The 26,769-nt window shown below is 35.0% G+C and overlaps 1 protein-coding gene across 1 annotated transcript in view; it reads right to left on the bottom strand.

Moving 5' to 3' along the window:
- Nucleotides 1-2,781: 2,781 nt before the first annotated feature.
- Nucleotides 2,782-26,769, bottom strand: part of LOC123556355 (protein dachsous-like) — a 70,595-nt gene continuing 46,607 nt past the window's right edge. Inside the window, exons 4-20 of the mRNA XM_045347006.2 lie at nt 26,452-26,682; nt 25,928-26,170; nt 24,298-24,464; nt 22,644-23,760; nt 21,334-22,353; nt 20,384-20,623; nt 19,640-19,777; nt 19,018-19,227; nt 13,650-14,016; nt 13,058-13,452; nt 12,622-12,819; nt 11,884-12,095; nt 11,261-11,552; nt 10,600-10,886; nt 10,005-10,149; nt 9,474-9,645; nt 2,782-8,765 (exon numbers count right to left, since the gene is read on the bottom strand). Of these exons, the coding sequence (XP_045202941.2) occupies nt 6,182-8,765; nt 9,474-9,645; nt 10,005-10,149; nt 10,600-10,886; nt 11,261-11,552; nt 11,884-12,095; nt 12,622-12,819; nt 13,058-13,452; nt 13,650-14,016; nt 19,018-19,227; nt 19,640-19,777; nt 20,384-20,623; nt 21,334-22,353; nt 22,644-23,760; nt 24,298-24,464; nt 25,928-26,170; nt 26,452-26,682 (8,018 nt within the window). The 3' untranslated portion in view covers nt 2,782-6,181. The remainder of the gene's footprint in view (nt 8,766-9,473; nt 9,646-10,004; nt 10,150-10,599; nt 10,887-11,260; nt 11,553-11,883; nt 12,096-12,621; nt 12,820-13,057; nt 13,453-13,649; nt 14,017-19,017; nt 19,228-19,639; nt 19,778-20,383; nt 20,624-21,333; nt 22,354-22,643; nt 23,761-24,297; nt 24,465-25,927; nt 26,171-26,451; nt 26,683-26,769) is intronic.

Raw genomic sequence — 26,769 nt, 5'->3', positions numbered from 1 at the left:
GAACTTCGATAGGCCACAGTTCTAAATCTACCGCCACTTACAGGACATACTTCTCCACAGTATAGATCTATATCACGACAGACAACATTGCATTTTGATCACGTGCCGAACTTCTCTGACGTAGCTCGAATCTCTGCGGACGATTGTTCGTAACAAATGTTTGAAAACACTGCTTTAGCGTGTGCAATTGTTCTAGGAAATGAAACTTAAACCCATTCTTATGATGTCTACTTCGAAATCTGCCAGAAGTCTTTCATGCGTAGTACTATGACATAGGGTCAGCTAAACGACTTCATGATGTTGCACGTGCACCGTGAGGCCGCACTTGCCAATGCATTTGTTGATGATCAGGATTACCGATTGGCTTCCTACTTTGAATTTAACTGAATTTTATTTAAATTGTATTCTTCATGTATGTACAAGGGAGAGGCTGAAATAAAATAATAAAACCCATGTAGTATTTCCGTGCTCTCAATAAATCTACCCGTTTAAATTTCTAAGTTTATTGTGAAAAGGATTTCAGTATCCCCCAAAATGTTTATTTCGATTCAGTATACTTCAACTGGCTTAAAAACAACCGGGATAAAGGGCAAAGATGGTGCGATGGTGAAGCGCGACAGTATGATGGTGAAGCAAAGTGGCCTGGAACCGCTGTTTGGACTCTGCCTTGTCTGGACAAAGAAAAAACATTTGATCATATTCCATGTATACCATACTGTAAAGGTGGCGTCAGGTTTTCCAAGATTGTTCTAGTAACCTAGATTTTTGGCGATGATCCAGTTTCAGACTTGACCGGCAATTCATCTACCGGTAGACAAACACGCGGAACAAGTTTAGCGACATCAGGTATAAAATGCGCCTTTAGTGTGAACAAAGTTTTTCTCCGATATACTCGGACATAGTCATCTAGTTTTTGACCCCATATGGCACAGTCTCAAAATCTATCCGAGACTTCACCAAGACAAATATTCTAACCAAATTTCTTTAAGGGAAAGGACAATCGTAAGCGAATTAGCTTTCAATCCCCTTATCACTTTTATTGTATATTATTCATGTAATGACTTAAACAAATAAAATACTAGCATGTTCAAACCAAATTTCGTTTAAGAGTGGGATGACTGACGCTACAGTAATAGCTCACCTGTTCTTTTGCATCCTAGGGTCAGTATCGTATCTTAGAATCAGGACTTGCAATTGTCACTACTTACATAAACAAGAGCACCGCCTTGCGGGTGCTGACGCTCATCTGATTTTTTTTGTATAATAGAAATATTGTCCTACCCATGATTTTCTAAGTCTAAAAAGGGCCATCATTCTTGCAAAAAGCAGGATAGAGTTATGTTTCTTGATGTACAGTGTCCACTTATGATGGTGAAAAACTGTTTCAAGTTTTAAAGCAATAGCTTTGATAGTTTATGAGAAAAGTTGACTTAAACATAATATTCAACCAATAAAAGGTTTTTTCTAAGTCCAAAAGGGGCAATAATTATTGCAAAAAGCAGGATGGAGTTATGTTGCTTGCTGTACAGTGTCAGCTTATGATGGTAAACAAGAGTTGCAAGTTTTAAAGCAATAGATTTGATGGTTTAAGAGAAAAAGTTGACCTAAACATAAAACTTAACCAAGAAATCTGATATTTTCTAAGTCCAAAAGGGGCCATAAATCTTGCAAAAAGCAGGATGGAGTTATGATTCTTGCTGTACAGGGTCAGCTTATGATGGTGAACAAGTGTTGCAAGTTTTAAAGCAATAGCTTTGATAGTTTAGGATAAAAGCTGACCTAAACATAAAATTTAACCAAGAAAACTGATTTTCTAAGTCCAAAAGGGGCAATAATTCTTGCAAAAAGCAAGATGGAGTTATGTTTCTTGATGTACAGGGTCTGCTTATGATGGTGAACAAGTATTCCAAGTTTCAAAGCAATAGCTTTGATAGTTTAGGAGAAAAGTTGACCTAAACATAAAACTTAACCAAGAAATCTGATATTTTCTAAGTACAAAAGGGGCCATAAATCTTGCAAAAAGCAAGATGGAGTTATGTTTCTTGCTACACAGGGTCAACTTATGATCGTGAACAAGTATTCCAAGTTTCAAAGCAATAGCTTTGATAGTTTAGGAGAAAAGCTGACCTAAACATAAAACTTAACCAGGCAACGCCGACGCAGACGCCGACGCCGACAACCACTCAAGTGATGACAATAACTCATCATTTTTTTTCAAAAAATCAGATGAGCTAAAAATAACCCACAAAAATCTGAATTTTTGTGACAAATTCTTTATCATCAGTCTAGTGGCTAGTCTACATAGACACCAGCGAAAGGTCTGCCTTTTGAATAAGTGCAAAGTGCTTAAAACCAAGACCTTGTTGTAGAACTTGGCATATAACTCTGTCTGGGACTGGTTAACCCAACCAGTGAAGTTCAGGTTTCCTGCAACACAATGCATATTTACATCATCTAATTTAGGTTTGCTAGATTTAATGTCAAGCCGACACATTTATAGGTCAATAGTAACCTTGTAGCTTTTGATGATTGAGGAGAAAACCATGCAGTTTCTTCCTAGGCGGGCACCTGGTTAGAACCACCAACCTTCCGTAAGCCAATTGACTTTCTCACATGAAAAATTCCAAGAGAGACTTGAACACACTTTAATGAGGGGCAAGTGACTGCTGGCCTTAACCACTCCGCTATGGAGGCCCCTTCCTAACCTGTTCAGGTCCCTACAACAAGATGCACATTTACATCACATATAATACACATTTAAAATCAAAGAAAGGCAAGGAATTCAAGTTTTATAATTTATTATCAATATAAAGTTTCTTGTAAAAAATAATTAATAAAGTGATGTTTGATGAATAATGATGACATTGTAGAATGAGTTATCACTGACCAATGAGAACATTATAATGAACACGTAGAAAGAATAGAAGAGGTATAGAGAAAAGAACAAGGCTATATTCCATACAGCTGTATTCTATGTACTGTTCAGATTTTTATTCAGTGCTACACTGCATAGCTTTGCCTCGTTCCAGCCAGTGTTACCTAAAATTTGTGACTTATACAGCTTGTTTTCTATTGATGCCATGTGGATTTACACAATCACTCAATGCATGCTAGCAGAAATAACTACTATTCTTGCTGACAAAGCAGAATCTTTCTCCTTTATGAGATGATGCTTTTTGGGTGAAAACATTCAACAATATTTCATGTAACAGCCAAAGAGAAATACTGAAATTTTGCCATTGCCATGTTTCAATTTATCTTATCCAAAAATCATTTTCTAGTACCTAATGACTTATTTTATAAGCACATATCCTGGCATTACAATGTACATAGTTGTAGTAAATATGTCCAATAACTGAAAAGGCTGAAATGCATATTAATTTCTAAATAAAACGTATCAGACACATCAACAAGCAATTTAAAATTGCTTAAACATTTCCAAAATAAACAATTTAAATTAATGTTTTCTCTTTTCTCCTTTCCCATTTTAGGTCAGAAAAAGTTTTCTTTTACAGGGTAAAACCACATGTCCAATATTATATTGTGGTATTAGAATTATACACTCTTTTCAATAATATGTTTAAATCATACTGTAATATCCTAATTAATGACAGAATTGTTGTACATAGCAATAACAGAGTTGAAATGACCTGAATGTACAAAATGAAATATCAACAAATACATTACAGTATTTTAATTATAACATATAGTATAAAACATACACTGTATTGCCATAGTATATCCAAGTCTAGACAGAGACACATTGTAAAGCAGTTTAGATCACCAGTTTACTATCAGATCTATAGAGTATACATACATATACAATCAAATTAAAACATAAAACAATAATTTCTACCTATTATCGAGTTCCATGTGAAAAAATAACCAAGTTATCCTTCATGCATCTGTCTGATCTTGCACAACTAGCTTCACAACAGGCTTTTGATTATGCTTGCATGATTAAAACTTTCTAAAAATAGAGCTGAAAAAGTATATCCTCTTAAAAAACAGTATATACTTTATAAAACCAGCTAAAATAAATGCAAGCAAGTATATACTAAAATTGAAAATGAGTAAAATGCAAGATAAATGGAAATTGTGTTGAAAATGTTCTTCTGCACAACAGCAGACAAACAAATGTAGTCAGACAGAAGCTTAAAGGATAACACCAGATGTACTACTGTGTACATGGAATAAATTGAATCTCACACTTTTTTTATATTAACAAGAAGAAATGATGTATCAATTATATTATGGAATGTGATTTCACAAATCATTTTATTCTCAAGTCATTTTAAGAAAGAATGCATGGAAAAAATATAAATAACAAAAGATATAAAAGGTTTTGGTCAAAAATAGTATTAGATACTTTTAATAAATAGTTGTGTTTAACACACAATGTTTTGGTTCAACAGTTAAAGCTGTTATACATGTCTAGGAGTAATTAAGTAAGGACTGTGCCCTTCTAAAGACACAGCACCCTGGCTGGAGTCCTGTCACTGGATTGTAGGGTATGAGGTACTTGGAGGTCCCGCGATCCAAGGGTTATAAACTTGAATGAGACAAACGGCATCACATTTTCATAGTTAGCAAAAATGTCGCCTCTTTGTATTTTTGTCATATACAATGTACATGTAAAGGTCTAAAATTCATATCACAAACATTTCCATGTGTAAACTTTTTTATTTAATAAAAATAGAAGTAAACATTTAAAACATTTGAAATTAAAACTTGATTAGGTGAGACTGCATGATTTTAATGACCCTTAATAAAGCTGCACATAAATTAATTTCTGAAGTTTTAGAACAAATTAACATAAAACTAAATTTAAATAATAAATTCATCTCTAAATTTCAATAAAATGGTGTATGATTTAACTGTGTTTAGATAATGGATATGTCATATGATTTAACACAACATTTACTGTACATGTTTGGCACATATAAACATAAATTTGACACAGTCTACATGTATTATATGGCATAAGCACTATCTGTACAACACTGCTTGCTCACTGTAAGTTTGTTTATGTTACACAAACACTGTGACAATATATCGCTGTATATTTGTTCCACAGATATTCCACATTTTACCTGCAACACTTACTATCCATTTCACTTTAGCAATATTGAAATATACACATCTGCTTCAAGAAACATTTAAGAATTGATTTTTTTTTCAGTGTTCATGTGAGATGAATGACAAAATAGGATCGGCAAATACATGAACTGTGCTAGGGATTCATGTATAATTTGTAATATTGTAATCATATTGCTTTCAACTAATAATGAGCCAGTAAACAACAAAAATTGTGTGTATATGCAAAATCTGGAGAAAAAAATCTATTGACAACCAAAACATCACAACATTATTGCTGAAAGAATAAATTAACACAACCTCTATTGAAAATAAAAAATGTCACATGTTTAGAGTCAAAAAAGACTGTACAATGAGAAGGGTCATTTCTGTTTAAAATAGTCAGGTCAAATTTTGTCAATGCCCAATTACTAACAAAATCATCTGTCATGTATGCGAAAATTAACTCTTCTTTTTGCCTGACCAGAACTAAAATTTCTTTAAAACACAACAGCATTTAGAATAGGAAATTAGAGAGAAAAAAAAGAAGACATTTTAAGGTATCCAAACCACAAATAAGCAATTCTTTATAACAGTGCTATTAAAATATATCGAACATTTATGCCTGATAAGCCCATATAATTATGTGATCATTTTTTCATTTTTTTTTGTTACTTTATAGCCTTTGATGAATCTGCAACAGAAATCCAGTTACTACAGAGTAAGATTAATCATTTTACATTCAGAAAACATGACTGTAATGATTTTTGCATAATGATTATTATTTATTGTCATCTTATTTACTAATTCTTGTTCAGCAGACAGAACTTTTTTCAAATGATACAAAAAAAATACCTATTTTTGGATCAGGATACATTAAATAAACATTATTGTCGGTATAGTGTCATACAATACACATATATAATTTTCAATGAAAGATCTGAAAAATTATTTAAAAGTACTTCTTTAATGAAAAGTTTTATTATAAAATCTACTCTACAAAAAATTAGTTCAATATCTTATAACACAGCAGTTTTGATTCAATTATTAGTTTGTTGAGAATTTTAACACTGTCCCAAAAAATACTAGCAGTTTGTACAATAATCTATATTCGTAGTTCCTGCTCGGAACCTGACGAACTAAAAACGTATTTGTTATTATTGTTCAAATTTAATGTTCTACTTCTTGGTGTATTTTGTCCTGAACTATGACTGGACGACACCATGCCCCGTCCACTGTTAACTGGTGACACAGAAGGACTTCTGGTTGCTAGGGGAGACAGTGATGGAGTAAATGATGGTGTTAGAGCAGGTGATGTAAAACTTGACTCATGACTGATGGGTGAACGGGGCATGCTGGGAAGAGAAGTATTTATTGTACTGTTACGAGAGTTCATGTTTGACACTCCTGAGGAATGACTAGATCTATTTGACCTCGACACTGGTTGCGTAATAGCTTTTGGCGGCGCGTTTGTAATCATTGGTGGGGGAACCATTCGAACTTGTGTCTGATTATTGGAACTCAACTGTCTTTGTGGAACTATTTGCACTGCTTGCTTTTTTGGCTGAATTGTATCGTCTTTAAGTCTCGCGATTTCTGAGAACACGTGAGCTAGAGGTTGGTACTGGGGTCCCCAGTCCAGCAAATAGTCCCAGTTATATGAACCACTATATTCCTCCTCACTATTTATCACATTTGATAATGAGCCGCCCATATGAGGTGACGGTTCATGGAAACCCATGTCATTGTTTTTGTCTACAAGATTACCATGGTTTATATGAGAACCCTGAAGTTTTGTATAGTCAATATTGTCTATATCCAACCCATCCCCTTCACCCCCTCCTGAATCAGAAAACTGATGCATGCTTTCAACAGAATGAGTCAAACCAGACTTGGCTTTTGAATTTATTTTAGCAGTATCGATGCCAAGTCTGGCTAAATAGTCTTGATGATTTTGCACAGATGGTTCTGATGTGTTATCATCATCTTGTATTCCTGAATCTGGCATATTTTTCCTAAATCCATTCGAATTATTTAAATATGGAGAACTAGAATTTATCATAGCAAGCTCTTCATCTTCTTCATCTTCAGCCGAACCCCGTCCACTTGATCCTGACCTGTGGGAAATATCTGACGATGTTGTCATATTCACAGCATAGTCACCTTGATGTCTGATTACATCTCCATAGCCTGGTGGCCCAGCTTGACGAGTTGGGTGGGGTAATGAATCGAATTCATCATTATCACACATTGGAGTCTCACTTGGTGGCGGAGTTTTGCCCTGGTAACGCTTGCGTAGCAGTATCACAACGATTATAACCAGCAAAATTACAGCTATCACAGACACAATGACAACGATGATGATTACAACATTCATTGAAGTGTCATCTGGTGCTGGTTTTTTAGTGATGTATTGCATTTCACAACCCGGACATGTACGATCAACATCAATGTCAACAAACACAGAGGAATTTCGAGAACCATCAAGTCCTGAACTTGCTTTGATAAATAGTGTGTTGATTTCCCTCTTCTTTCTTGTCTCTTCCTTGTCAATTTCTCTATTCAGGTCATGAATAACCCGTATTTCACCTGTTGAAGCATTTACTCCAAAATACTTGTGCGATGGATTGAACTTATAGACAATTTTACCAGCACTTCCCCCATCTTCGTCAGTTGCTTTAACACGACCAATGAATGTTCCTTTGACTGCATTTCCAGGAATGTTAAATTCATAACCAGTTTTGTCAAATGCTGGATCATACTCGTCTACATCGACAAGGTTCAATATTACAGGAATAGAGCCTAACCTTCCACCTTTGTCTCTAGCGATAATCTGGAACTGGAATTCTTTCTGATCAGCATTTTCATAATCAAAACGTTTATTTGTAGTAACAAGCCCTGTTTTAGAGTGAACAGAGAACAGCGAACTTCCAGTAAGGGTATATTCAACAATGCCAAAAGTTCCACCATCTTTATCATTGGCATGTGCCTCAAACACAGACGATGAAATATTCATCTCTTCCTTCACACCTTCAAAGTAAATTTGAACAGGGAATTCTGGGTCAAATTCATTCACATCTGTAACGTTAATATGGACAGTAGTGATATTTGATAATCGTGGTATTCCCGAATCACATCCATTACAGTCTGTCGCTTTAACGATTAACTTGTGGTAAGAATGCCGCTCATAATCCAAATGAGCCTTAGGGGTTATAAATAGTTCTCCTGTTACTCCATTTATAATGAAAAGTCCTTCATCATTTCCAGACGTTATTGTGTAGTAAATTTTACCGTTCGCACCAATATCTTCATCGTATGTATTAATTTTCAAAAATCCTACATCATCAGGGAAAGACTCATTTAACTCCTTGAAATATTCATTAAATTCGAAATAAGGAACTTTGTCGTTTATATCCTGAACTGTAATGTGTACGTTTACAGTGCTATTTTTAGACATAATCCCTCTGTCTTTTGCCATCACTTGTAGATTATATTCAGCGATGTTCTCCCTGTCCAGCAGACTATTCAACATTATACGGCCTCTTTTCTGGTCAATAACGAAAGCATTGTTGGTATTTCCACTAACTATGCGATAATCAATCTCTCTGTTACGTCCAGACGTGTCTTTGTCAGTCGCTTCAACATGCATCACGATAAACCCACGTGCAACATTTTCATTGATAGTTGTACTGAAAAAAAATAATAAAAAACTGATGAACTAACATACAATTTTGCTTATCTTTTACAAAAGTAGGGAGACAACAATGCTGTTTCTTATACAACCTCATTCAAGATAAAAAAGACAAGCAAAGTTGGTATAATGAATATACAGGAGTTATTTTGTACATTATTTTCAAAAATTAATACATAAAGATAAACTTAATGCCTACATTCCCTGTAAATATGTACTGCCAATGATATAAACAGGTAACTGATCTCATTTACTGTTTCCTAAATCATGCAAACATGTACAAGATTTGATCCTTGAGACAAATATATGTAATATTTACATGTAACATGATCTGATCTGCGGTAAGGAAGTACAAATACATAATTGGACAATACACAATTATTATTGTTAACTTGGCCATGTAAATATTTGGTAACAATGCAAGGTCAATGTGTTTAACTTCAAAACAAACAAACATTTAAATCAAAGAACTAATTATAAATTATTTTGGTTTCAAAAGGTCAAAACAGTCAATCTACATTCATCATATGTTAATATTTATGAATGGTAAACATTCCATTGCAAAGATCCAAACACAACATGCAACAAAACATGTCACCATTTAACCTCACCAAGGACAATGACTGGATTAAAGCCTGTCTGGATTAAACTTCTGCAGATCTTACTTAAGTTTACTTTTATTAACAAAATAAGAATTGTCACTTACGAGTAACTGTTTTCCTTGAATTTTGGAGCATAGTTATTGACACTTGTAAGCTGTATGTAGACAGCAACAACAGCAGACAGTGGCAGTGTTCCATTGTCTGTTGCTATGACAACCAACTGTATAATTTCCTGGTTTGCCTGGTACAGGATTGTCTTGTTTGTGTTAATTACTCCTGAAAAAATTTACATTTTTAGTAAGAACTAATTAATCAACCAACAAAAATGTGCCTGAAAACAGAAGAAAAAGATTATTGTCAGGTAAAACTTATTTAACTCTGTAAGAAGATTCTGGAAGTAGAGAAAGCAACTGAGGGAAAAACAACAAACCTGGTTAGATTGAGTCTGTGAGAGGTAATGAAACCCTCAATCTCCATAAGACTGACGAGTTCAATATACTGTGAAATATAATGTGATGTCAAATCACATTTCACTTTAGAAAGCACTATAAGAAATTATCCTCCTTTTTCATGAATAAAATGGAAAAAACAATTTCTTTTGTAAAGAAGAGATAAAACGAAGGAAAACAACATACCAGTGTGTTCATTTATATAGAAGCTATCACTGGAAGGTGAAGGTGCAAGGCTATATGATATTCTTGCATTTTCCCCAGAATCTGCATCAGTAGCATTCACTTGTACAACCCTTCTGTCAGGGGGAGTTAACTCTTCAACAGACACCTGTAAAACAAAGTATGTATTAATCAGGACCATTTTAACAACCAATAACAACAATTCAAGGAGATATAGAAAATTCATTGTACAAAGAAAACAGAGAGTGTCTCCCAAAATGTTTTTTCTTACAGTCTATGATGCTTAGACCAAAAATTGAATTTACATTAACTTTATTGTTAAATCTTTTTGCCTCAACATTATACTATGGAAAACTCAAACAAATACAATATCAACAAAGGTATAAAAACCTGAATATACAGTAGAACCTGCCTACGTGACCACCTGTATTAAACAGACACTTGTCTTAAGCATCAGTATGTCTAACTTCCCAAATTGAGTGTCTGTTCTAATTTTAACTCGTGTTCAGCAGTCATCCACCATCAAACTTTAAAAGTTGTTATATATGTGTGGTGAGTATGGTTTGACACATTTTGTACACCTCAGGAAACAACGTACCTGATAACTCTGTTGTGAGAATTCCGGTGCATGGTCGTTTTCGTCCACCACATAGATGTCGAGTGTTGTATATGCCAAATGAATACTGTCGCTTGCCTGGATACCTATCACATACTTCTGTCGACGCTCATGATCGAGCTGTTTTGAGAGTCGTATCATACCACTGTACCGGTCAATACTGAACATGTTGTCTGGGTTACCACCGGAACTAAAGTTGTACATAACAGGTGGACTGACATCTATATCATTGGCTGTAACCAAGGTGATGGCTGACCCTACCTCTGTCCCTGTTATTATATAAAACACTCAATCAGAAATAATTTAGTGACTGCCTAACATATAAATTCACAAAATGCTATCTTAAAACAATTGCATTAAAAATGCTGTGCTCTGGCCCAGAATTGTAGTTGGGAACGAGATATTTTTCTTTCAGTCAATACCTGGATAATCAACAAAACACACACAGAGCAAACAAAGGTTATACTGCATCTAATCATAAGATATTTCTTACATCTGAGATAATATGTTACTACATTTCTGCAATGGACTAAACAGATTACCAACAAAAGGAGTGTACTCTAAAAAAGAATGCAAACTATTGACTAAAAGTAAAAAGTTTTGTAAGATCATACAAGAAGATTTTCATATTTTCTTTACTGACCTTCACTGATATGTACTGGCTTTGTGGCTGGTAGTTTAGGTGGATTATCATTGGTATCTATAACAGATATCTTCACGATGCAGGTACTTGACAGTGTTCCATTTACTCCATTATCCTTCGCCTCTATAACAAGTCTATAATCTTCTCGGATCTCACGATCAACTATCACATTCGTTTTGATGATACCACTTTTTGCAGGATCAATGACAAAAGCCTCATCCCTATTTCCCTGTATGATGTTGTATATTATATCCGAGTTGGGTCCACGGCTATCTGCATCTGTAGCTGTCACCTGAAAGTAACAATTGTTTCATGCTACTGCTGGGATAACCCAAGATTTCTGTATACAAGTTAATCTTTAAGAAATATCATTTCACATTGCCAAATTTAATTTAAGTAAAACAATGCGAATTAAGGGTTAAAAGATAATTTTTCAATTTCTTTCCTTGCTTTCAATTCAGTTTCGAGTTTATGATTTCACGTCTATCATCAAGCAAGCTTCCAAATCATATACAACAACTTTAGTCTCCTGCAATTGAATAAAATAAATCTTTTTCAACAGACTTTTCTGCATTTAAGTAGCTGGTGAAGTAGGTCATTTCATAATAATGAATATTTCAAACCTGCATGACATAAGTGAATCGTTCTTGTTCCTCATACACCTTGGTAACATATTTATCCTGGGAGAATTTGGGGGCATTATCGTTGATGTCAATCAAGTTGACCCACACTGTGGTGTAAGCATACTTGCTTCCTGACATGGCTGACACAATTAATCTCATGTGGTGGAACAACTCGTAATCAATAGGTACAGGATTCTGCACAGTGATCACACCTGTAGTAACAACAACAACATCTACATTTAGTAACTATTTAGAGCATTAAAATCTTTAATTTCAGCCCATGTTGATGTTTCATTTTATTAAATATGTACCAATGTATTAAAACAGAAATGGATAATACATGGCTGATGATACTGAGGTCACTCGTGAAATTTTACGCCATTCTGTTTAGAACTTTCCACACATAATTTATTACCTAAAGTAAACAATCAAAGTAAAATTTCTATAGACTATAAGGGGATTATTTTGAACACTATATTTTCAAAAAATTCAGAAAAAATTTAGTGCTAACTTTTTAGTTTGTTAAATATCTCTGGATTGGGTTTTCAGTGTAATAAAACAGAGCACAGGCTTGCTCGGGTGATGTTGGAAATTGTCAACTTTAAAAAAAAAAAAGAAAAAAAAAAAGACCTTAGCTAGCACCTCAGGTACAATTACTTTTCTCAGGTTGACAATATTTTATATCACCCTCACTGGGCTGTGTTATTTATATAATATCATATACTGCTAATTCTATACCTGCAGAATCAATAGAGAAAGCACTGTTGTCATTTCCACTTGCGAAACTGAATGAAACACCTGACAGTTGGTTCTCTAGTTCAACTTTAATGACATGGCTTCCAACACGAGCACTCTCATGCAGACTGGTAGAATAGTTCTGATTCTTGAATACCAAATTGTTACCTCCCCCTGTTCCTATAGTGATCTCTACAACTCCTGTAATATTCATTTGTTACATACATGTATGTTCAAAGCAATCATCTACAGCATAATAAATGAAGTCAAAATTGTTTCAAACATTTAAATAGCTTGAACATAAATGCTAGAAAAAAAACAAAATAGGACCAAACTTGTCTATAGTAAATCATTGGTTTTTCCTATTGTTTAAGAATTAGAATTTTCAGTTTAAACAGATTAAAAATGAGAAGTATCAGTACTAAGATAATATGCTTACCACTAGAACTGAGTGGTTCATCTCCTCTGTCAGTGGCGATGACCTTCAAATTGTGGTACACTGGAGCACCTGTACCAAGATTCTGCTTCGTCATAATACTGCCTGAGGTAGAGTCGATTTTAAAATAATCTGATGTGCTATTCAGTTTATATGTAACTTCACCATTGAGACCCGAATCTTTGTCGTCTGCTAGTACAGTGAGTACCAGCATGTTTGCACCGGTTCCCTGAGATACTTCTTTTCTGTATGGTACTTCTTGAAATACTGGAGCATTATCATTGATATCACCAATGGTAACTTCCACTCGCACCTTTTCTGATCGGCGATCATACATACCACTGTCGCTGGCTAGAACATCAAATGAGTAACTCTTCTTCTTTTCACGATCGAAAGTTCTGAAATTTTAAAGAATTCTTATCCAACAACTATACCACTAAGTATTTCATGATATTTAAATTATCATAAAGTTATATACTCTACAATACCATGATATACTTCATAATTCATTACGCTTCAATAGGTTTATTATAAATTTCTGCTAAAAGTATAGAAAATTAACAGAAAAAAAGTTCAGAAAAAAAAAATCACATACCCTGTAGTTGTGATCTCCCCTGATACAGAGTTTATCTCAAACAAGCTCGTATCAGAATCATTATGTAGGGAGTATGTCACATTTCCATTCTCTTTATCATCAGCATCATGTGCCGTCACCTTGACAACCAGTGTCCTTGGCTGAGCGTCCTCAAACAGTAGCTTGGAGTACTTAGATTTCTCAAACACTGGATCATTGTCATTCTGGTCACTGACTGTTATATCAATCTGGCATGTTGCGGAAAACTGTCCGTCACTTGCAGCAATGGTTAGTAAATATTGGGAAACTCTTTCCCGATCCAATGCTTGCAGAGTTGTAAGGACACCAGTCTGCATGTCAATGGCAAACTTTCCGTCAGAGTTTCCAGCTTTAATAAGAATTAGAAGATTTCGTGATTTGCGATATACAATACATCTAATAGTGCTATGATATACTATACAATCAGTTTACAACACAAAGTTATATAGTATTTATAAATTTTACAAATGCCTGATTTATCAATTTTGTAGCTTTAGTGAAAGAAATTATAAAGTCCCTTTCATAAATCAATAAACAGTTGGAAACTATGAGCAGATTGAAATAAAACAAGAGCTGTCAGTTGACAGCGCACTCGACTATTCTCAGTGCTTGATAGTATAATATAAGCTATGAGTAAAACTTTAACATTACAATAAGCATATTCTAAGTCGAAAAGGGGCCATAATTCAGTCAAAATGCTTGATAGAGTTGCCTCCTCCTTTTTACAGACTGAGGTCATGATGGTAAACAAGTATGCAAAATATGAAAGCAACATCTCAATGGACTTTGAAAATATTTGGGGTGGTACGCAAACTTTAACATTACAATAAGCATATTCTAAGTCGAAAAGGGGCCATAATTCAGTCAAAATGCTTGATAAGAGTTGCCTCCTCCTTTTTACAGACTGGAGTCATGATGGTACACAAAGTATGCAAAATATCAAAGCAATATCTCAATGGACTTTGAAAATATTTGGGGTGGTACGCAAACTTTAACATTTGTGTGACGCTCACGCCGGGGCGAGTAGGATAGCTCCCCTATTCGAGCTAAAAAACCCTTATCAGATCTGGAATAATCTGATTAAAATGCCAAGCTTTCATTACAATATCTTTATAGTAACTAAAATTGCACAACGGTTTCATTTCATTTAGAGGAAACCAAACAAGAGCTGTCCGTAAGACAGCGTGCTCGACTTTTCTCAGTGCTTTACTCTGAATTAGAGCTTTGCCAGTAGAAAAAAATTCAAGTTAAATAGGGACCTAACCCTGTCAAAACTCAAATCAGAGTTATGGGAAATGTGTCTCCTGGTGCAGACTTTGATAGTAAATAACTATTTTGAGTTTCAAGTCAAAAGCTTTAATAGAAACAGGGATATTTGACTTTATCAAATATTTTAACAAAAAATTCTAAGGGCTGTTCCAGAAAAAAAGGCCTGGGGGGGGGGGGGGGGGGGGGGGTAGGAAGGAGCTCCAATTTTTAGGGGACCACCTATAGAATTTTAATTGTTTTTAGGGGACCACCAACAGAATTTTTATTGTTTTGATACCCCCTACCCACAGAATTTTAATTATATATAGTAACAAGTAAGTTTGATTTTTTAAAATTACGAATGGGAAGGATTGTGTTTAGCTCTTGAACAGTTGAAAATTATGTTGCGATTTAATCAGGAAGTTTTAAGTACATGCAGTCAAGAAAGATATGCCAAAAGAAAGGAAATCCTGTGTTACCTTTTATTACGTTACCCATCTCGCTAAGGCCTTTGTCTGCGAGCCAGGAGACGAGGCCTTCTACGTTCAGATTACTGAACCAGGTTTGTTCCGCCATTTGCATTTTAACCCAAGGGTGAAAGTATGGAATATTGGAAATTCTGAAAAATTTACTGGGGGCTTGGGGGGCCGCCAGGGCCCCCAGTGGGTCCAGGGCAAAGACCTGGTTGTGGTTCAGGGGGGGGGGGGCAAAGTTAGTGAATTAGTGATTTTGAACGCTTAGAGTAGCCCTATTCTAGCCTTATGTGCCAAAAATTTACTAATTATAATGCACAAAATGCGTGATTTTCAGTTAACAGTAACTTTTCTTAGTCAAGGACTTGTTTCAACAATATACCCTCAACATATTTTTGTAAGATTCAGACTGAAAACCTTCAAATTCTGGCAACATTTTTGTTTTTTTCATGCCACCATATTTCAACGTTTTGGCAGAACATTCACAAAATGCAGACCCTGTAATATCCGGTTTTCGTAGCCAAAGACCCCATCGATCACCATCAGTGTCACATTCAGATAGCCAAGCCCATCTCCATTTGTTACCATGTTTGCTTTCTAAGTCCTAAGTATTGTACGCTGGCGGTAAAAACTTAGTTTTTCACGCACTATCCTGTGCATCCGTAATTATGGCGTGTTAATCCCGAATGAAATCTTGATCTTCGTGACCCTCGTGGAAAGATTGATACTTTGGAGATAAAAAGCGTGCAAAGCGCAGAAATCAAGAAATGCGTGCGAAAGTCCGTGCAAACTTTGATGCGGCAACTTTTAGGCGCACGAGAAAGTCATGAAAAAAGTGAGTGAAAAGTTATATAGTAGACGCAACTTGACCCCCATGGTTGACCTTTGTATTATAATACATAATGAGGCACAACCTATTATTGAAAAGGAGTGTACGTTAAACACGAGCTGCATGAGAAAGTGGAAATATAAATTTGTGAAATTATAAATAAGTGTATTGGAAAGTTTTAACTGATCAAATGTAAGAATACATACTTTGATAATGCTCTGTAAAAAAACTATTTCCATACAAATATACATGGCTACCCTAATCACCCTTTATTTCTACAATGAAATAATCGATATGAATAATCAGCCGAAGGTCAACCATCGCGGTCAAGTTGTGACTACTATATAAACAGTCGTCGTTTTAAATCGAACAGTTGAAGTAATTTCGGTACGTAACGGGATCGAGTATCATCACTGCAATATTTTTTTTAAAGTGACTCTTCCGTGGTTGAAGCTTATTTTTATAATTGGAACTCTTTACAAGGCACGTATAATAAAATCCAGACATCGCGAAAGTTGCCAAAAATGGCCGGACATTCGGTCCTGTACTGCCGGACCGGACATTAAATATGAAACAAACAGGAATCTTGCTTCCATTTATCAGTATGCAGCTGTTGATATATTTTTCTTGTATCCTATCTGATCTACATCGCATTGGATTCGAAAATCCCGAAAAATAATTATTTTGGATAGTGTCCCAAAAATATGGACACAATAATTACCATCAACCCACCCCTGTTCAAAGCGGAAAAAAAACATTAACAATTATCGGTAATTATTCTGTTGATAAAATAAGTACTGGCCCTGTTTTCGTCATCAATTAAAACCCCCTCAAAGAGCTAAAAGAAGTATGTCGGTATCATGGCATCTTAAGTGGAGATCAAAGTTGTCCGAGATTGTCATGGCATTACGTCATGTTTTCGCGCCATATGACACTGTCTGATCGTGCCGCCTCGGTTCTTTAAATCAGTAAAAAAAGTATCTTCTTTAATTTTTTTAAAAGCGAATGTGCAATATCCCGTATAAACTGACAGGTAAATGTGTCAAAAGATAATAGTGGATATCCTCATTTGCCCTCAAGGAATTTACATTATTGTTTGAGAAGAATATCTTACATAGTGTCTTGTCAAATGAACATCTACAAAGATTCATTTACTTATCAAACTTATTTAAAACCACAGCGACATCTTACTGCTTTATTTTAAAACCACATTTCTATTTATGTTCACGAGGTCACGTAACCTATTCCGCAGCACTTACAGAAATCTGTTTGCCAAAAATTGTTTTACTCAATGTATTGAAATAGCTGCCGCTTTTTCATTATTTAGGATTTTTTAATTCTGTTTTTTGTACTTTCTTGTCAAAAGTGAATTTTATGACCATAGAATGTATTATTTATTTACCTTTAGAAATAAATAAATAATTAAGATCGCGCTGTTTGAAATTTTACAAATAATTGTATGAAAATTCAATCGTTTTTATAGAATTTTGCCTACATTTCTGTCGATATCTTATTAAAATCGTTATAGAATTTAAACTGTATTACTTCTCAAGCGGTGTTGAAAGTTTGAAGCGATTACATTAAAAAATGAATGCACTACGCGCGTTTTTTTGTGTACGTTTCGATAAACAAAAGTAACAGCGATGTAGCCTAAATTAGATATTATTATTACAATAGGTCGCACGTGTTCGTGGAATGGAAAATTACTGGCATGACGTTTTGATATCTTTATGATTCGCGTGTATTCCAGTCAATCCAGGTTATTTTTAGGGATGTAATTTCTGAATTTGGTAAAGTTACGAAGTAAAATCCACTCGCCCGATCGGCCGAGTATACAGAGAGGTCCACTCGTCCCTATCCAGACTTTAACTCGCATGACATAACTCGCAATATACGTGACGTCTACATGTTCTTCGTGTTTGAAGATAAAATTGCATGCAAGAAATCGAGAAATGCACAGTATGGGGAACTTTTCGGCGCATGTAAAATTTATGAAAAACGTGACAGTTGTTTTCATTGAAGTACAGCGCCTACGCAAGCCAATCAAAATTGTCGTTACCTATGCGCTACATATGTGATAAATAGAGTCCATTGTGTTTGTCAGCGATCGATTGATTTTTCAAGCTTTGTTAAATGATGATGATTTTTTAAGCTTTGTTGAATGATGACAACCTACCCCTTTCCCTCTCCCCCCACCCCCCACCACTAATAAAATATACTCGCATAGAAAATCTCAAGAAACATTTTTATATGTTTTAGTGTCAAAATACCCCCCACCAACAGAATTAAAATACCAATTACACTCCCAACCAAGGAAATTTTAATACCAAAAATACCCCCCACCTAGAGAAAAAAAATAGGTACTCGTTCCGACCCCCCCAGGCCTTTTTTCCTAGACAGCCCTAAATTAAAAAGGGGCATAATTCTGTCAAAATTCAATCAAAGTTATGGGAATTGTGTCTGCTGGTGTAGACTTTGATAGCAAATAACTATTTTGAGTTTCAAGACAAAAGCTTTGATAGTAACAGACATATTTGACTTTATCAAGAACTTTAACCAAAAATTCTAAGTTAAAAAGGGGCATAATTCTGTCAAAATTCAAACAGAGTTATGGGGATTGTTTTTCCTTGGGAAGACTTTGATTGTAAATAAGTATTTTAAGTTTCAAGTCAATAGCTTTGACAGTAACAGAGATATCTGACTTTATCAAAAACTTTAACCAACGGCGACACCAACGCCAGGGCGAGTGCAATAGCTCTACTTTTTCTTCATAGTTGAGCTAAAAATTGTACCAACTTACCAACAATACTGTATGTTACGACTGCATTGTCACCAATATCAGCATCATGTGCAACAAACGTGTGTATTACTTCCTGTTCCTGGTTCTCGGGAATTGTAGCAAAGTACATGTTGTCCTTGAAAGTGGGTGGGGAATCATTTATGTCTGTCACGTTGATGATCACAGTAGCCGTGTCAAACTGGAGTGGGTAACCAGCATCTTGCACTGACACTGAAATTATATTACACCGATTGTATAATACAGAACAAATAAATAATGCATCAATTGTAATGACTCACAGGAATTCTCATTTTTATGTTTCAATGATCACTTAAAGTATTCTATAGCATGTTTTATTCTTCACCAAATTTATACCCAAAACTGATAGTTGTTTTTATTTGTCGTGTACTTTCTCAGCTATACTACAACACAATGTCTCAATGTAAGAGGATTTGCTCTTTCTGCATAGCTGAGAAACAAGAGGAAAACTGAACCAGTACCTAAATCTTCTGAATTTTTCTCTCAAGTTTACATATAAATCAATAAACTATTGTTGCATCTTTGCAGAACATGTTGTGAAAAATATATTTATACTTATCAAACTATGAAGATTCAAGCCTACAAGCAATGAGATTGCATTTACCTGTAAATACATAAGAGCTTTTCTGTTCCCGGTCAAGGTCACTGGTTGCTAGGGTGATCAGCCCAGAATTTTCATCAATTTCAAAGTAGTTCTGGGCGATTCCTTGTGGTATCCTGTAGGTGAGCTGTCCATTCACTCCTAACAATATAGAAACCAATATTTAATGTTAGTCATAAAACTGATTTATTTAAATACAAGCTATTTTAAAATTCACATCAAGTATACTGCTGCAAGATTTAATTTGATAAGTGAATGCCTATCATTCAAAAATCTACAGCTAACCTTACTTCACAATGTATCTATTTGTTAAAACATCTTTGAAAAAGATTACCTGATAAGAATTTGCTATTTCTGTGTAAAGTTAAAATGCATTTTTACAAAATTAATGTACTTAGGGAATCAAACCAGTCGGCAAACCAAATTTCTTTTTAGATATCTAACCAGTCTGAATTCTCAATTATTACTATTAAATTGCTAAAATTTGTTTTAGTTTATAATCAGAATAAATACTTTTTAACACAATTTTTAACACAGTCTTTGATCATATAGTTAATGCAGTCTGAATTAATGACCCTTGGTTGGCATCTTGGAAATAATAGAACGATTAACAAGACATGGTTTAAAAGTTATAAACCCAAAGTTTGGAGACATTCCAGAGTCTGGTCCTTTCTGAGTACATTTTTGAAACTGACCAATCACAAGGTTGTATCTCACGGCAAATCTGACCAAAACAAAAACTCTTACCTTCATCATAATCTGTAGCTGAGACCCTGGCAATGAAAGCTCCTTTTACAGCACTCTCTGTCACATTAGCTTGATACACGGGCTTTTGAAACTCTGGCGCATTATCATTGACATCAGTTATATGCACGACAAATGTGATCTCAGACTCGAGGTAAGGAGAACCATGATCTTGTGCATTGATCCTCAGTGAGTATCTACTAACAGCTTCACGATCAAGAGCTGAGGACACAGTAAGAACACCTAGAAAATTAAAGCAGTCCATATTAACTGGTTCAAGATTTTATAAAAATATTCCATATTTTATTATATATTATGGTTATTATAATACTGTACATATTACAACTTGTAATTTCAACTCTTCTTGAACTCAATCACATCAAAATAACCTATAAAAGTTATAAACAGAAAAGCATGCAACATTTAATCATTAATTTTTGATGCATTAATTCTTTAGTATTTGCCAAAGAGCTATAAAAATAAATAGATTGGCAACTTGAAAGGTATATAGAGCAAATCTCGCCATCCTCCCGTGACAAAAAAACGAGATCTCGTTTACCGGAAGTGGCGCTTTCTCCACGCGCCATTTTGTATGCGAAAGCAATTATTCATCGGTAAAATAATTATCACCGTATAACCACGCTTCTTTCGAGGGCAAAAAAAAACGTGTACTTCGTGTCTTAAGACCATTTCAAATTAAACTAATTTTGTTTTAGAAGCTAACATGTATTTTAAATGCAGTTTTAAAGGTAAAATTGAAACTCCATGCTCGCCGATGTTTGTTTTTAGTAAGATAACGCCGAATCACGCTCTGACTCGAGCTCACGCGAGATTACAGCCAGTTGCCATTCTGTGTATTTTATACTTCTTTGGTATTTGCACAATGAGAATAAAATTGAGAATATGTGGAATAACTTTTAAACTTTCTCCCCACACAAAAATTTAATTCTTACCCGATATCTGATCTATCTTGAAGGCATTATTCTCATTTCCAGTTTTGATAGTGTATGTGATCTGGTTGTTTCCACTTTTGTCTATGTTACCATCAGCATCTGTGGCTATAATGGATGTCACTCTATACCCTATTGCTTCGTCTTCTCGCACATCTATAGGCTTGTAACTCTGGAAGACTGGAGCGTTGTCATTTACATCCGACACCTGAATCACTACAGTCCATGTTGTAAACAGCTGGCTTTCAGGATTGGGAGCTTGGTCTGTTGCTTTGATTATCAGTGTCACCATTTTCACTTGTTCATAGTCTATAGTTCTAGCAATAGACAGTTTCCCGGAGTATGGGTCAATCTGGAATAATTTTAAATCTTGAGAAGAATTGATTATTGCATACTTGATAGTTCCATTAATTCCAGAGTCTGCATCAGTGGCTGTGAATTTATGTATTACAGTTGACACTTGAGTATTTTCTCGAACTGTGAGAATTACTGGGTCCTGCTCAAACACGGGTGGATTATCATTAGTGTCTATAACATGTATCTTGATTGTGATATTGCTGCTTTTTGGATTATACACACTGTTATCGATAGCTTTAATTCCTACATCATGTGAAGATGACTCTTCATAATCAATTTCTCTTATTGTGTAAATAGCGCCAGTTTCACGATCAACAGCAAAAAGTCCAAAATGGTTTCCCGCAATAATGTAATATGAAACACGTCCATTTTCACCGCCATCACGATCATATGCTTTAACCTTTCCTACTGTTGTGCCTGTTGGAGTATTTTCCACCACGTAGAACGTCACATTTGCACTCTGTGAAAAGATCGGACCTTCATCATTCAAATCGTTGACATTTATTGTGAAGGTCTTGAATGCTGATCGTTGCGGATTTCCTGAGTCTGTAGCAACAACTCTAAATCTATATGTATTCTTTACTTCATAATCGAGGACTTCTTTGGTCTTGATCCAACCAGAAAATGGATGGATATCAAAGTACTTCAATGCTTCAACATCTCCATCTGTAAAGAAAATATAACATGTCCATATGCAAGTTCAAAATATTAGTGTACTCATAGCATAAATTATAATTTTGAAAATTTGAGAAGTAAATAAGTGGTAATATTCTGCTTAATAAAATTAAAATTATGACATTTTTACTGTAATTCTTCAGCAAAACAGAGACAAAACTATAGAGTCTTTAAAAAAAAAATTAATAAAAAAACATCATTTCACATAAACTGTTTAGCATTATTCAACTTTAATTAAAAACAGGTCTGTTTAAAGTGTATTAAGTACTACAAATTTTCACCTTGAGCAAGGCTGAAGGATATTGTGCCATTATCGCCAGCATCTGGGTCTCTAGCAACAATCTGTACCACACGAACACCTTTAGACTGGTTCTCATCTACTGTTTCTGTGAACTGTGAATTCTGAATGACTGGATCATGATCATTGATATCAGTCACTGTGACCTTGACCCTTACTGTCGTCTGCTGTACTGGTAACCCTGCGTCTTGTACCGTGACTTCAATATCATAACTTTCCTTCAGTTCTCGATCAAGAGATCTTGTTGTACGTATAAGTCCTTCATTAGATATTGAGAAATCATTTTGCGCCGAGCGGAAGTCGTATTGAAGTATAGCATTATTCCCAATGTCGGCATCGCTAGCTCTTACAGTACCTACAGATCGTCCGGACGGCTGACTCTCTTCAATGTAGAAATGATATTCGTTCTGAGAAAATACCGGTGCATTATCATTATAGTCATTGACGTAAATTACAACATTGGCGGTTGCAGATAAAGATGGCTGCCCATTATCCTTAGCCTTCACTTTTAATGTATACGTTGAACGCTCCTCCCGATCCACTTCACTTTTCAAGTAAATAAAACCATCTTTAGGAAATATTCTGAACTTGGATGAAGACTCAGTGTCAATCAAACTAAAAGATATTCTTCCGTTTTCTCCACTGTCAGCATCAGTAGCGATGACCTGTCCGAACTGGTCACCTGCATCAGCTGATTCTGACACAGAAAATGTAAACTCATTGCTGTTAAATTTTGGAGGATTGTCGTTGGCATCCTGTACATTTATGAGCAGAGTCATACTGGAAGTAAACCTTTTCAATAGCCCCTGATCTGTAGCAAAAATAACAAGTTCATGTTGAGTGGCCAACTCATAGTCCAACACTGCCTGTGGAGCAAGATGGATTTCTCCGCTTGTAGAGTCAATCTTGAATAGGTTGTTAGGATTTTGTTTCAAATCGTATCGCACCACTCCATTACCGTTTTCCTGACTGTCCTTGTCTGATGCGTGTGCTGAGTAGATGGTTGCCGAGGAACCAATTCCTTCTGACACGGACACTGTCACATGACTGCTGCTGAATTGTGGGATATTATCATTTACATCCTTCACAGTAATATTAACCTGAAAAAAAACACACACAAAAATTTTTAATATTGGTTTTATAGGTACAGTATCTTATCATTCTCCTGAATCAACTGTCACTTCTCAAACAGTTTTTTCTTTCATAACATGCTAGTGTTTTTTGTTTATTGTATAACTCAAATACCATGAAGGGATAACTTACTTCCAAAAAGCTTGAAAGTTTGTTGCATGCAAAACTTTAACCCAATGTTGCAAGAGCCATAATGTGTACTAAATTTAACCAAAAGTTATCTAACTTGATTATATGAATACATTTAGTACTTGAAAGCCTTCTGTGAGGTTTCAGTCAGATATATATTGGTGCTACTGAGATATAGTTTGATGTTTAATTAACTCAAAACTTCAACGCATATTCTAAGTAAAAACATGGCCATAATTTGTACTAAATTCTACCAATAGTTCTCAATCTGAATTGCTGTAAGTGAGGCAGTTGAACACAAAACTTTATGCTAAAAAGGGCCATATAGTGGTGTGCTACCAACTCATTACTGAATCTGAACTGCAGTTTTAACATACCTGTGTTGTACCATACAGTGGTGTACTACCAATGTCAGCAGTTATACCGAGGATGAGGAACGGATGTTCATCATGGTCTAATTGTTTTGCTGTTCTGATTGTGCCTGTCTCCTGATCTATCTTGAAGAAGGAATTCCTGTCTCCAGTAGATATAGTGTATCTAATGCCTGGAAACGTAAAGTACAAAATAAATACAGTGTCAAACATTTTACAGCTGAATGAAAACAGATACTCGAGCAAAAATTAGAAAAAGGTTATGTTTGTAACCTTTAAGTACCTGTGCATATTAAACAATTATCGGTTATAATATCTAACTATTTTTTTCAAGTAATAAACACAGTATAAGTAAGTCGCATATTGACTCGATATGCTATTTTTTGCCGAGAAAATACGGAGCTATTCTCGTCAAGAGACGCTTACTTTATAGTCTGGTGATGTACACAGATAAATTATACATGGACTTGATGTACATTAGGCTCCAATCACACTATAGATATATAAAGTTTTAAATATATGTAATAAACAAGAGCTGTCACTAATGGTGACAAATGCACCCGCAGCGCCTTGATGATTGACCTGGTGACCTTGACCTTTGACCTGGTGACCCAAAAGTCAATAGGGGTTGTGTACTCAATAAGTACTATCAGCATGTGAAGTTTGAAGGTCCTGGGTGCAGTGGTTCGCAAGTAAAGTGCCTTCATGCAAAAAGTTAACGCAAAAAGTTAACGTGACGAACTAACAGATGGACAGTTGAAAACTAATATGCCTCCCTTCTGGGGCATAAAAAGTTGTTTTTATTAAATAAAAGTCATTAGATATGGGGTATTCAGAATCACCACACTTTTATCTAATCTATTCTGTATCAAATATTTGTTTATATCTAACAAAATGCCTCATTTCTCTTTCATAACCCTTAAATTTTTACCAGTGTCATCCTATTCATTAGAAAATGTCTTGAATTCATGTCAATAGTTAGTCTGGGCTATTTTACATGCTACTATGTGAAACAATGAAAGGCAGTTTGTTTCTATGTTGAAATTGTAACTATAAATATATGCATGGTTCACAATGGTCTTATTCTTTAATTTTGACATTATCTAGTGTTATCTGAACGAATATAAAGTTCTTAGCATTCTGAAGTCCATTTCACTAAACTAGTACCACTAGACAGACATCTACAGGTATAAATGAGTAATGGCAACAGTGATTCGGAATACCCTGAAATGACTCGAAATAGCCGAGGTCATGGAGGTTGGGAAAATCTACATATTATGCAAAGTAAGCGATATTTAATAATTTAGATACTGTCTTTTTATTGGCAATTTAATGATCTATTCATGAATGTGTATAAACGATACTATATATGTTGATGCATTAGTCCAAATTTTATTTTTGATGAAAACTGATTCGGAATACCCGAGTAGACTGTACCCCATTCAAATTTTGTTACTACAACAATAGCTTTATGTCAGTTGTTTCAACCATACATTTTCCAGTGGGTTCAAACACCTCAATTATAAAACAAGAATCAATACTTCTATATAGTTAAGTGTTTTTGCAAAATATTTCTTTGACAACTGTAACAAACGAAAGCTTATCTTGAAATTTTCGAAAAAAAAAAATTACGTACCATCTGGACTTCCGGTATATTTTGCTTGCACAATTCCTATAAAAGTATTTTCTGCGACATCTTCTGATATTGTAAACCTGTAAACACGCTGATCAAATATTGGAGGATTGGATCCTGGCCCTGTGACACTAATGTATACATCAGCTCGCTGTACTGCCCTCTGTCCCCCACCATCCTGTGCATCTATGACCAGGCGATACACTCGCTCACCAGCTGGCAGACTTTTGTCAACGTATATAGTACCTGTGAAAAAATGACATATATATATACATTTGTGAGTAATTAGCCTTAATATCTATAACACCTCAACTTACGAACATACAGATACTTTGACAAACTTAAATCGTCATCTTTTATGTAACAGTCAAGTCAACAGAACATATATTTTCTAAAAATAGTACCTTAAATTACTATATACATATTGCTAAAGGATGCAAAGAGCTTTCAAGCTAAACCATGTCATTGTTTTCTGTGAGGTCCTTTAAATATTTTGAGAAGTACCTATCAACAATACATGCACATACCTGATTTTGAATCTATTCTGAATTTTCCATCTGTATTCCCAGAGAGAATACTGTATGTAACTTCTCCGTACTGTCCTGAGTCATCATCACTAGCCTGGACAGTGATCACCGTGGAACCCGGTTGCGAGCTGTCTTGTATGTTCATACTGTAGTTACGTGGGTAAAACACTGGATAATTATCATTTATGTCAAGTACTGTAATCCGTATGTTTGCGGTTGTTGCAAAGTTTCCTGAAAATTAAAATCATGTTGTCAAGTAATATCTCCAAATCAGGTTCATGAAAAGTAATATCTCTAAGTCATGTTCATGAAAATTAG

The sequence above is a fragment of the Mercenaria mercenaria genome, chromosome 5, assembly GCF_021730395.1.
Source record: "Mercenaria mercenaria strain notata chromosome 5, MADL_Memer_1, whole genome shotgun sequence".
Taxonomy (NCBI): Eukaryota; Metazoa; Mollusca; class Bivalvia; order Venerida; family Veneridae; genus Mercenaria; species Mercenaria mercenaria.
The sequence above is the reverse complement of the archived record's forward strand: the minus strand, read 5'-3'. Positions and strand labels throughout refer to the sequence as shown.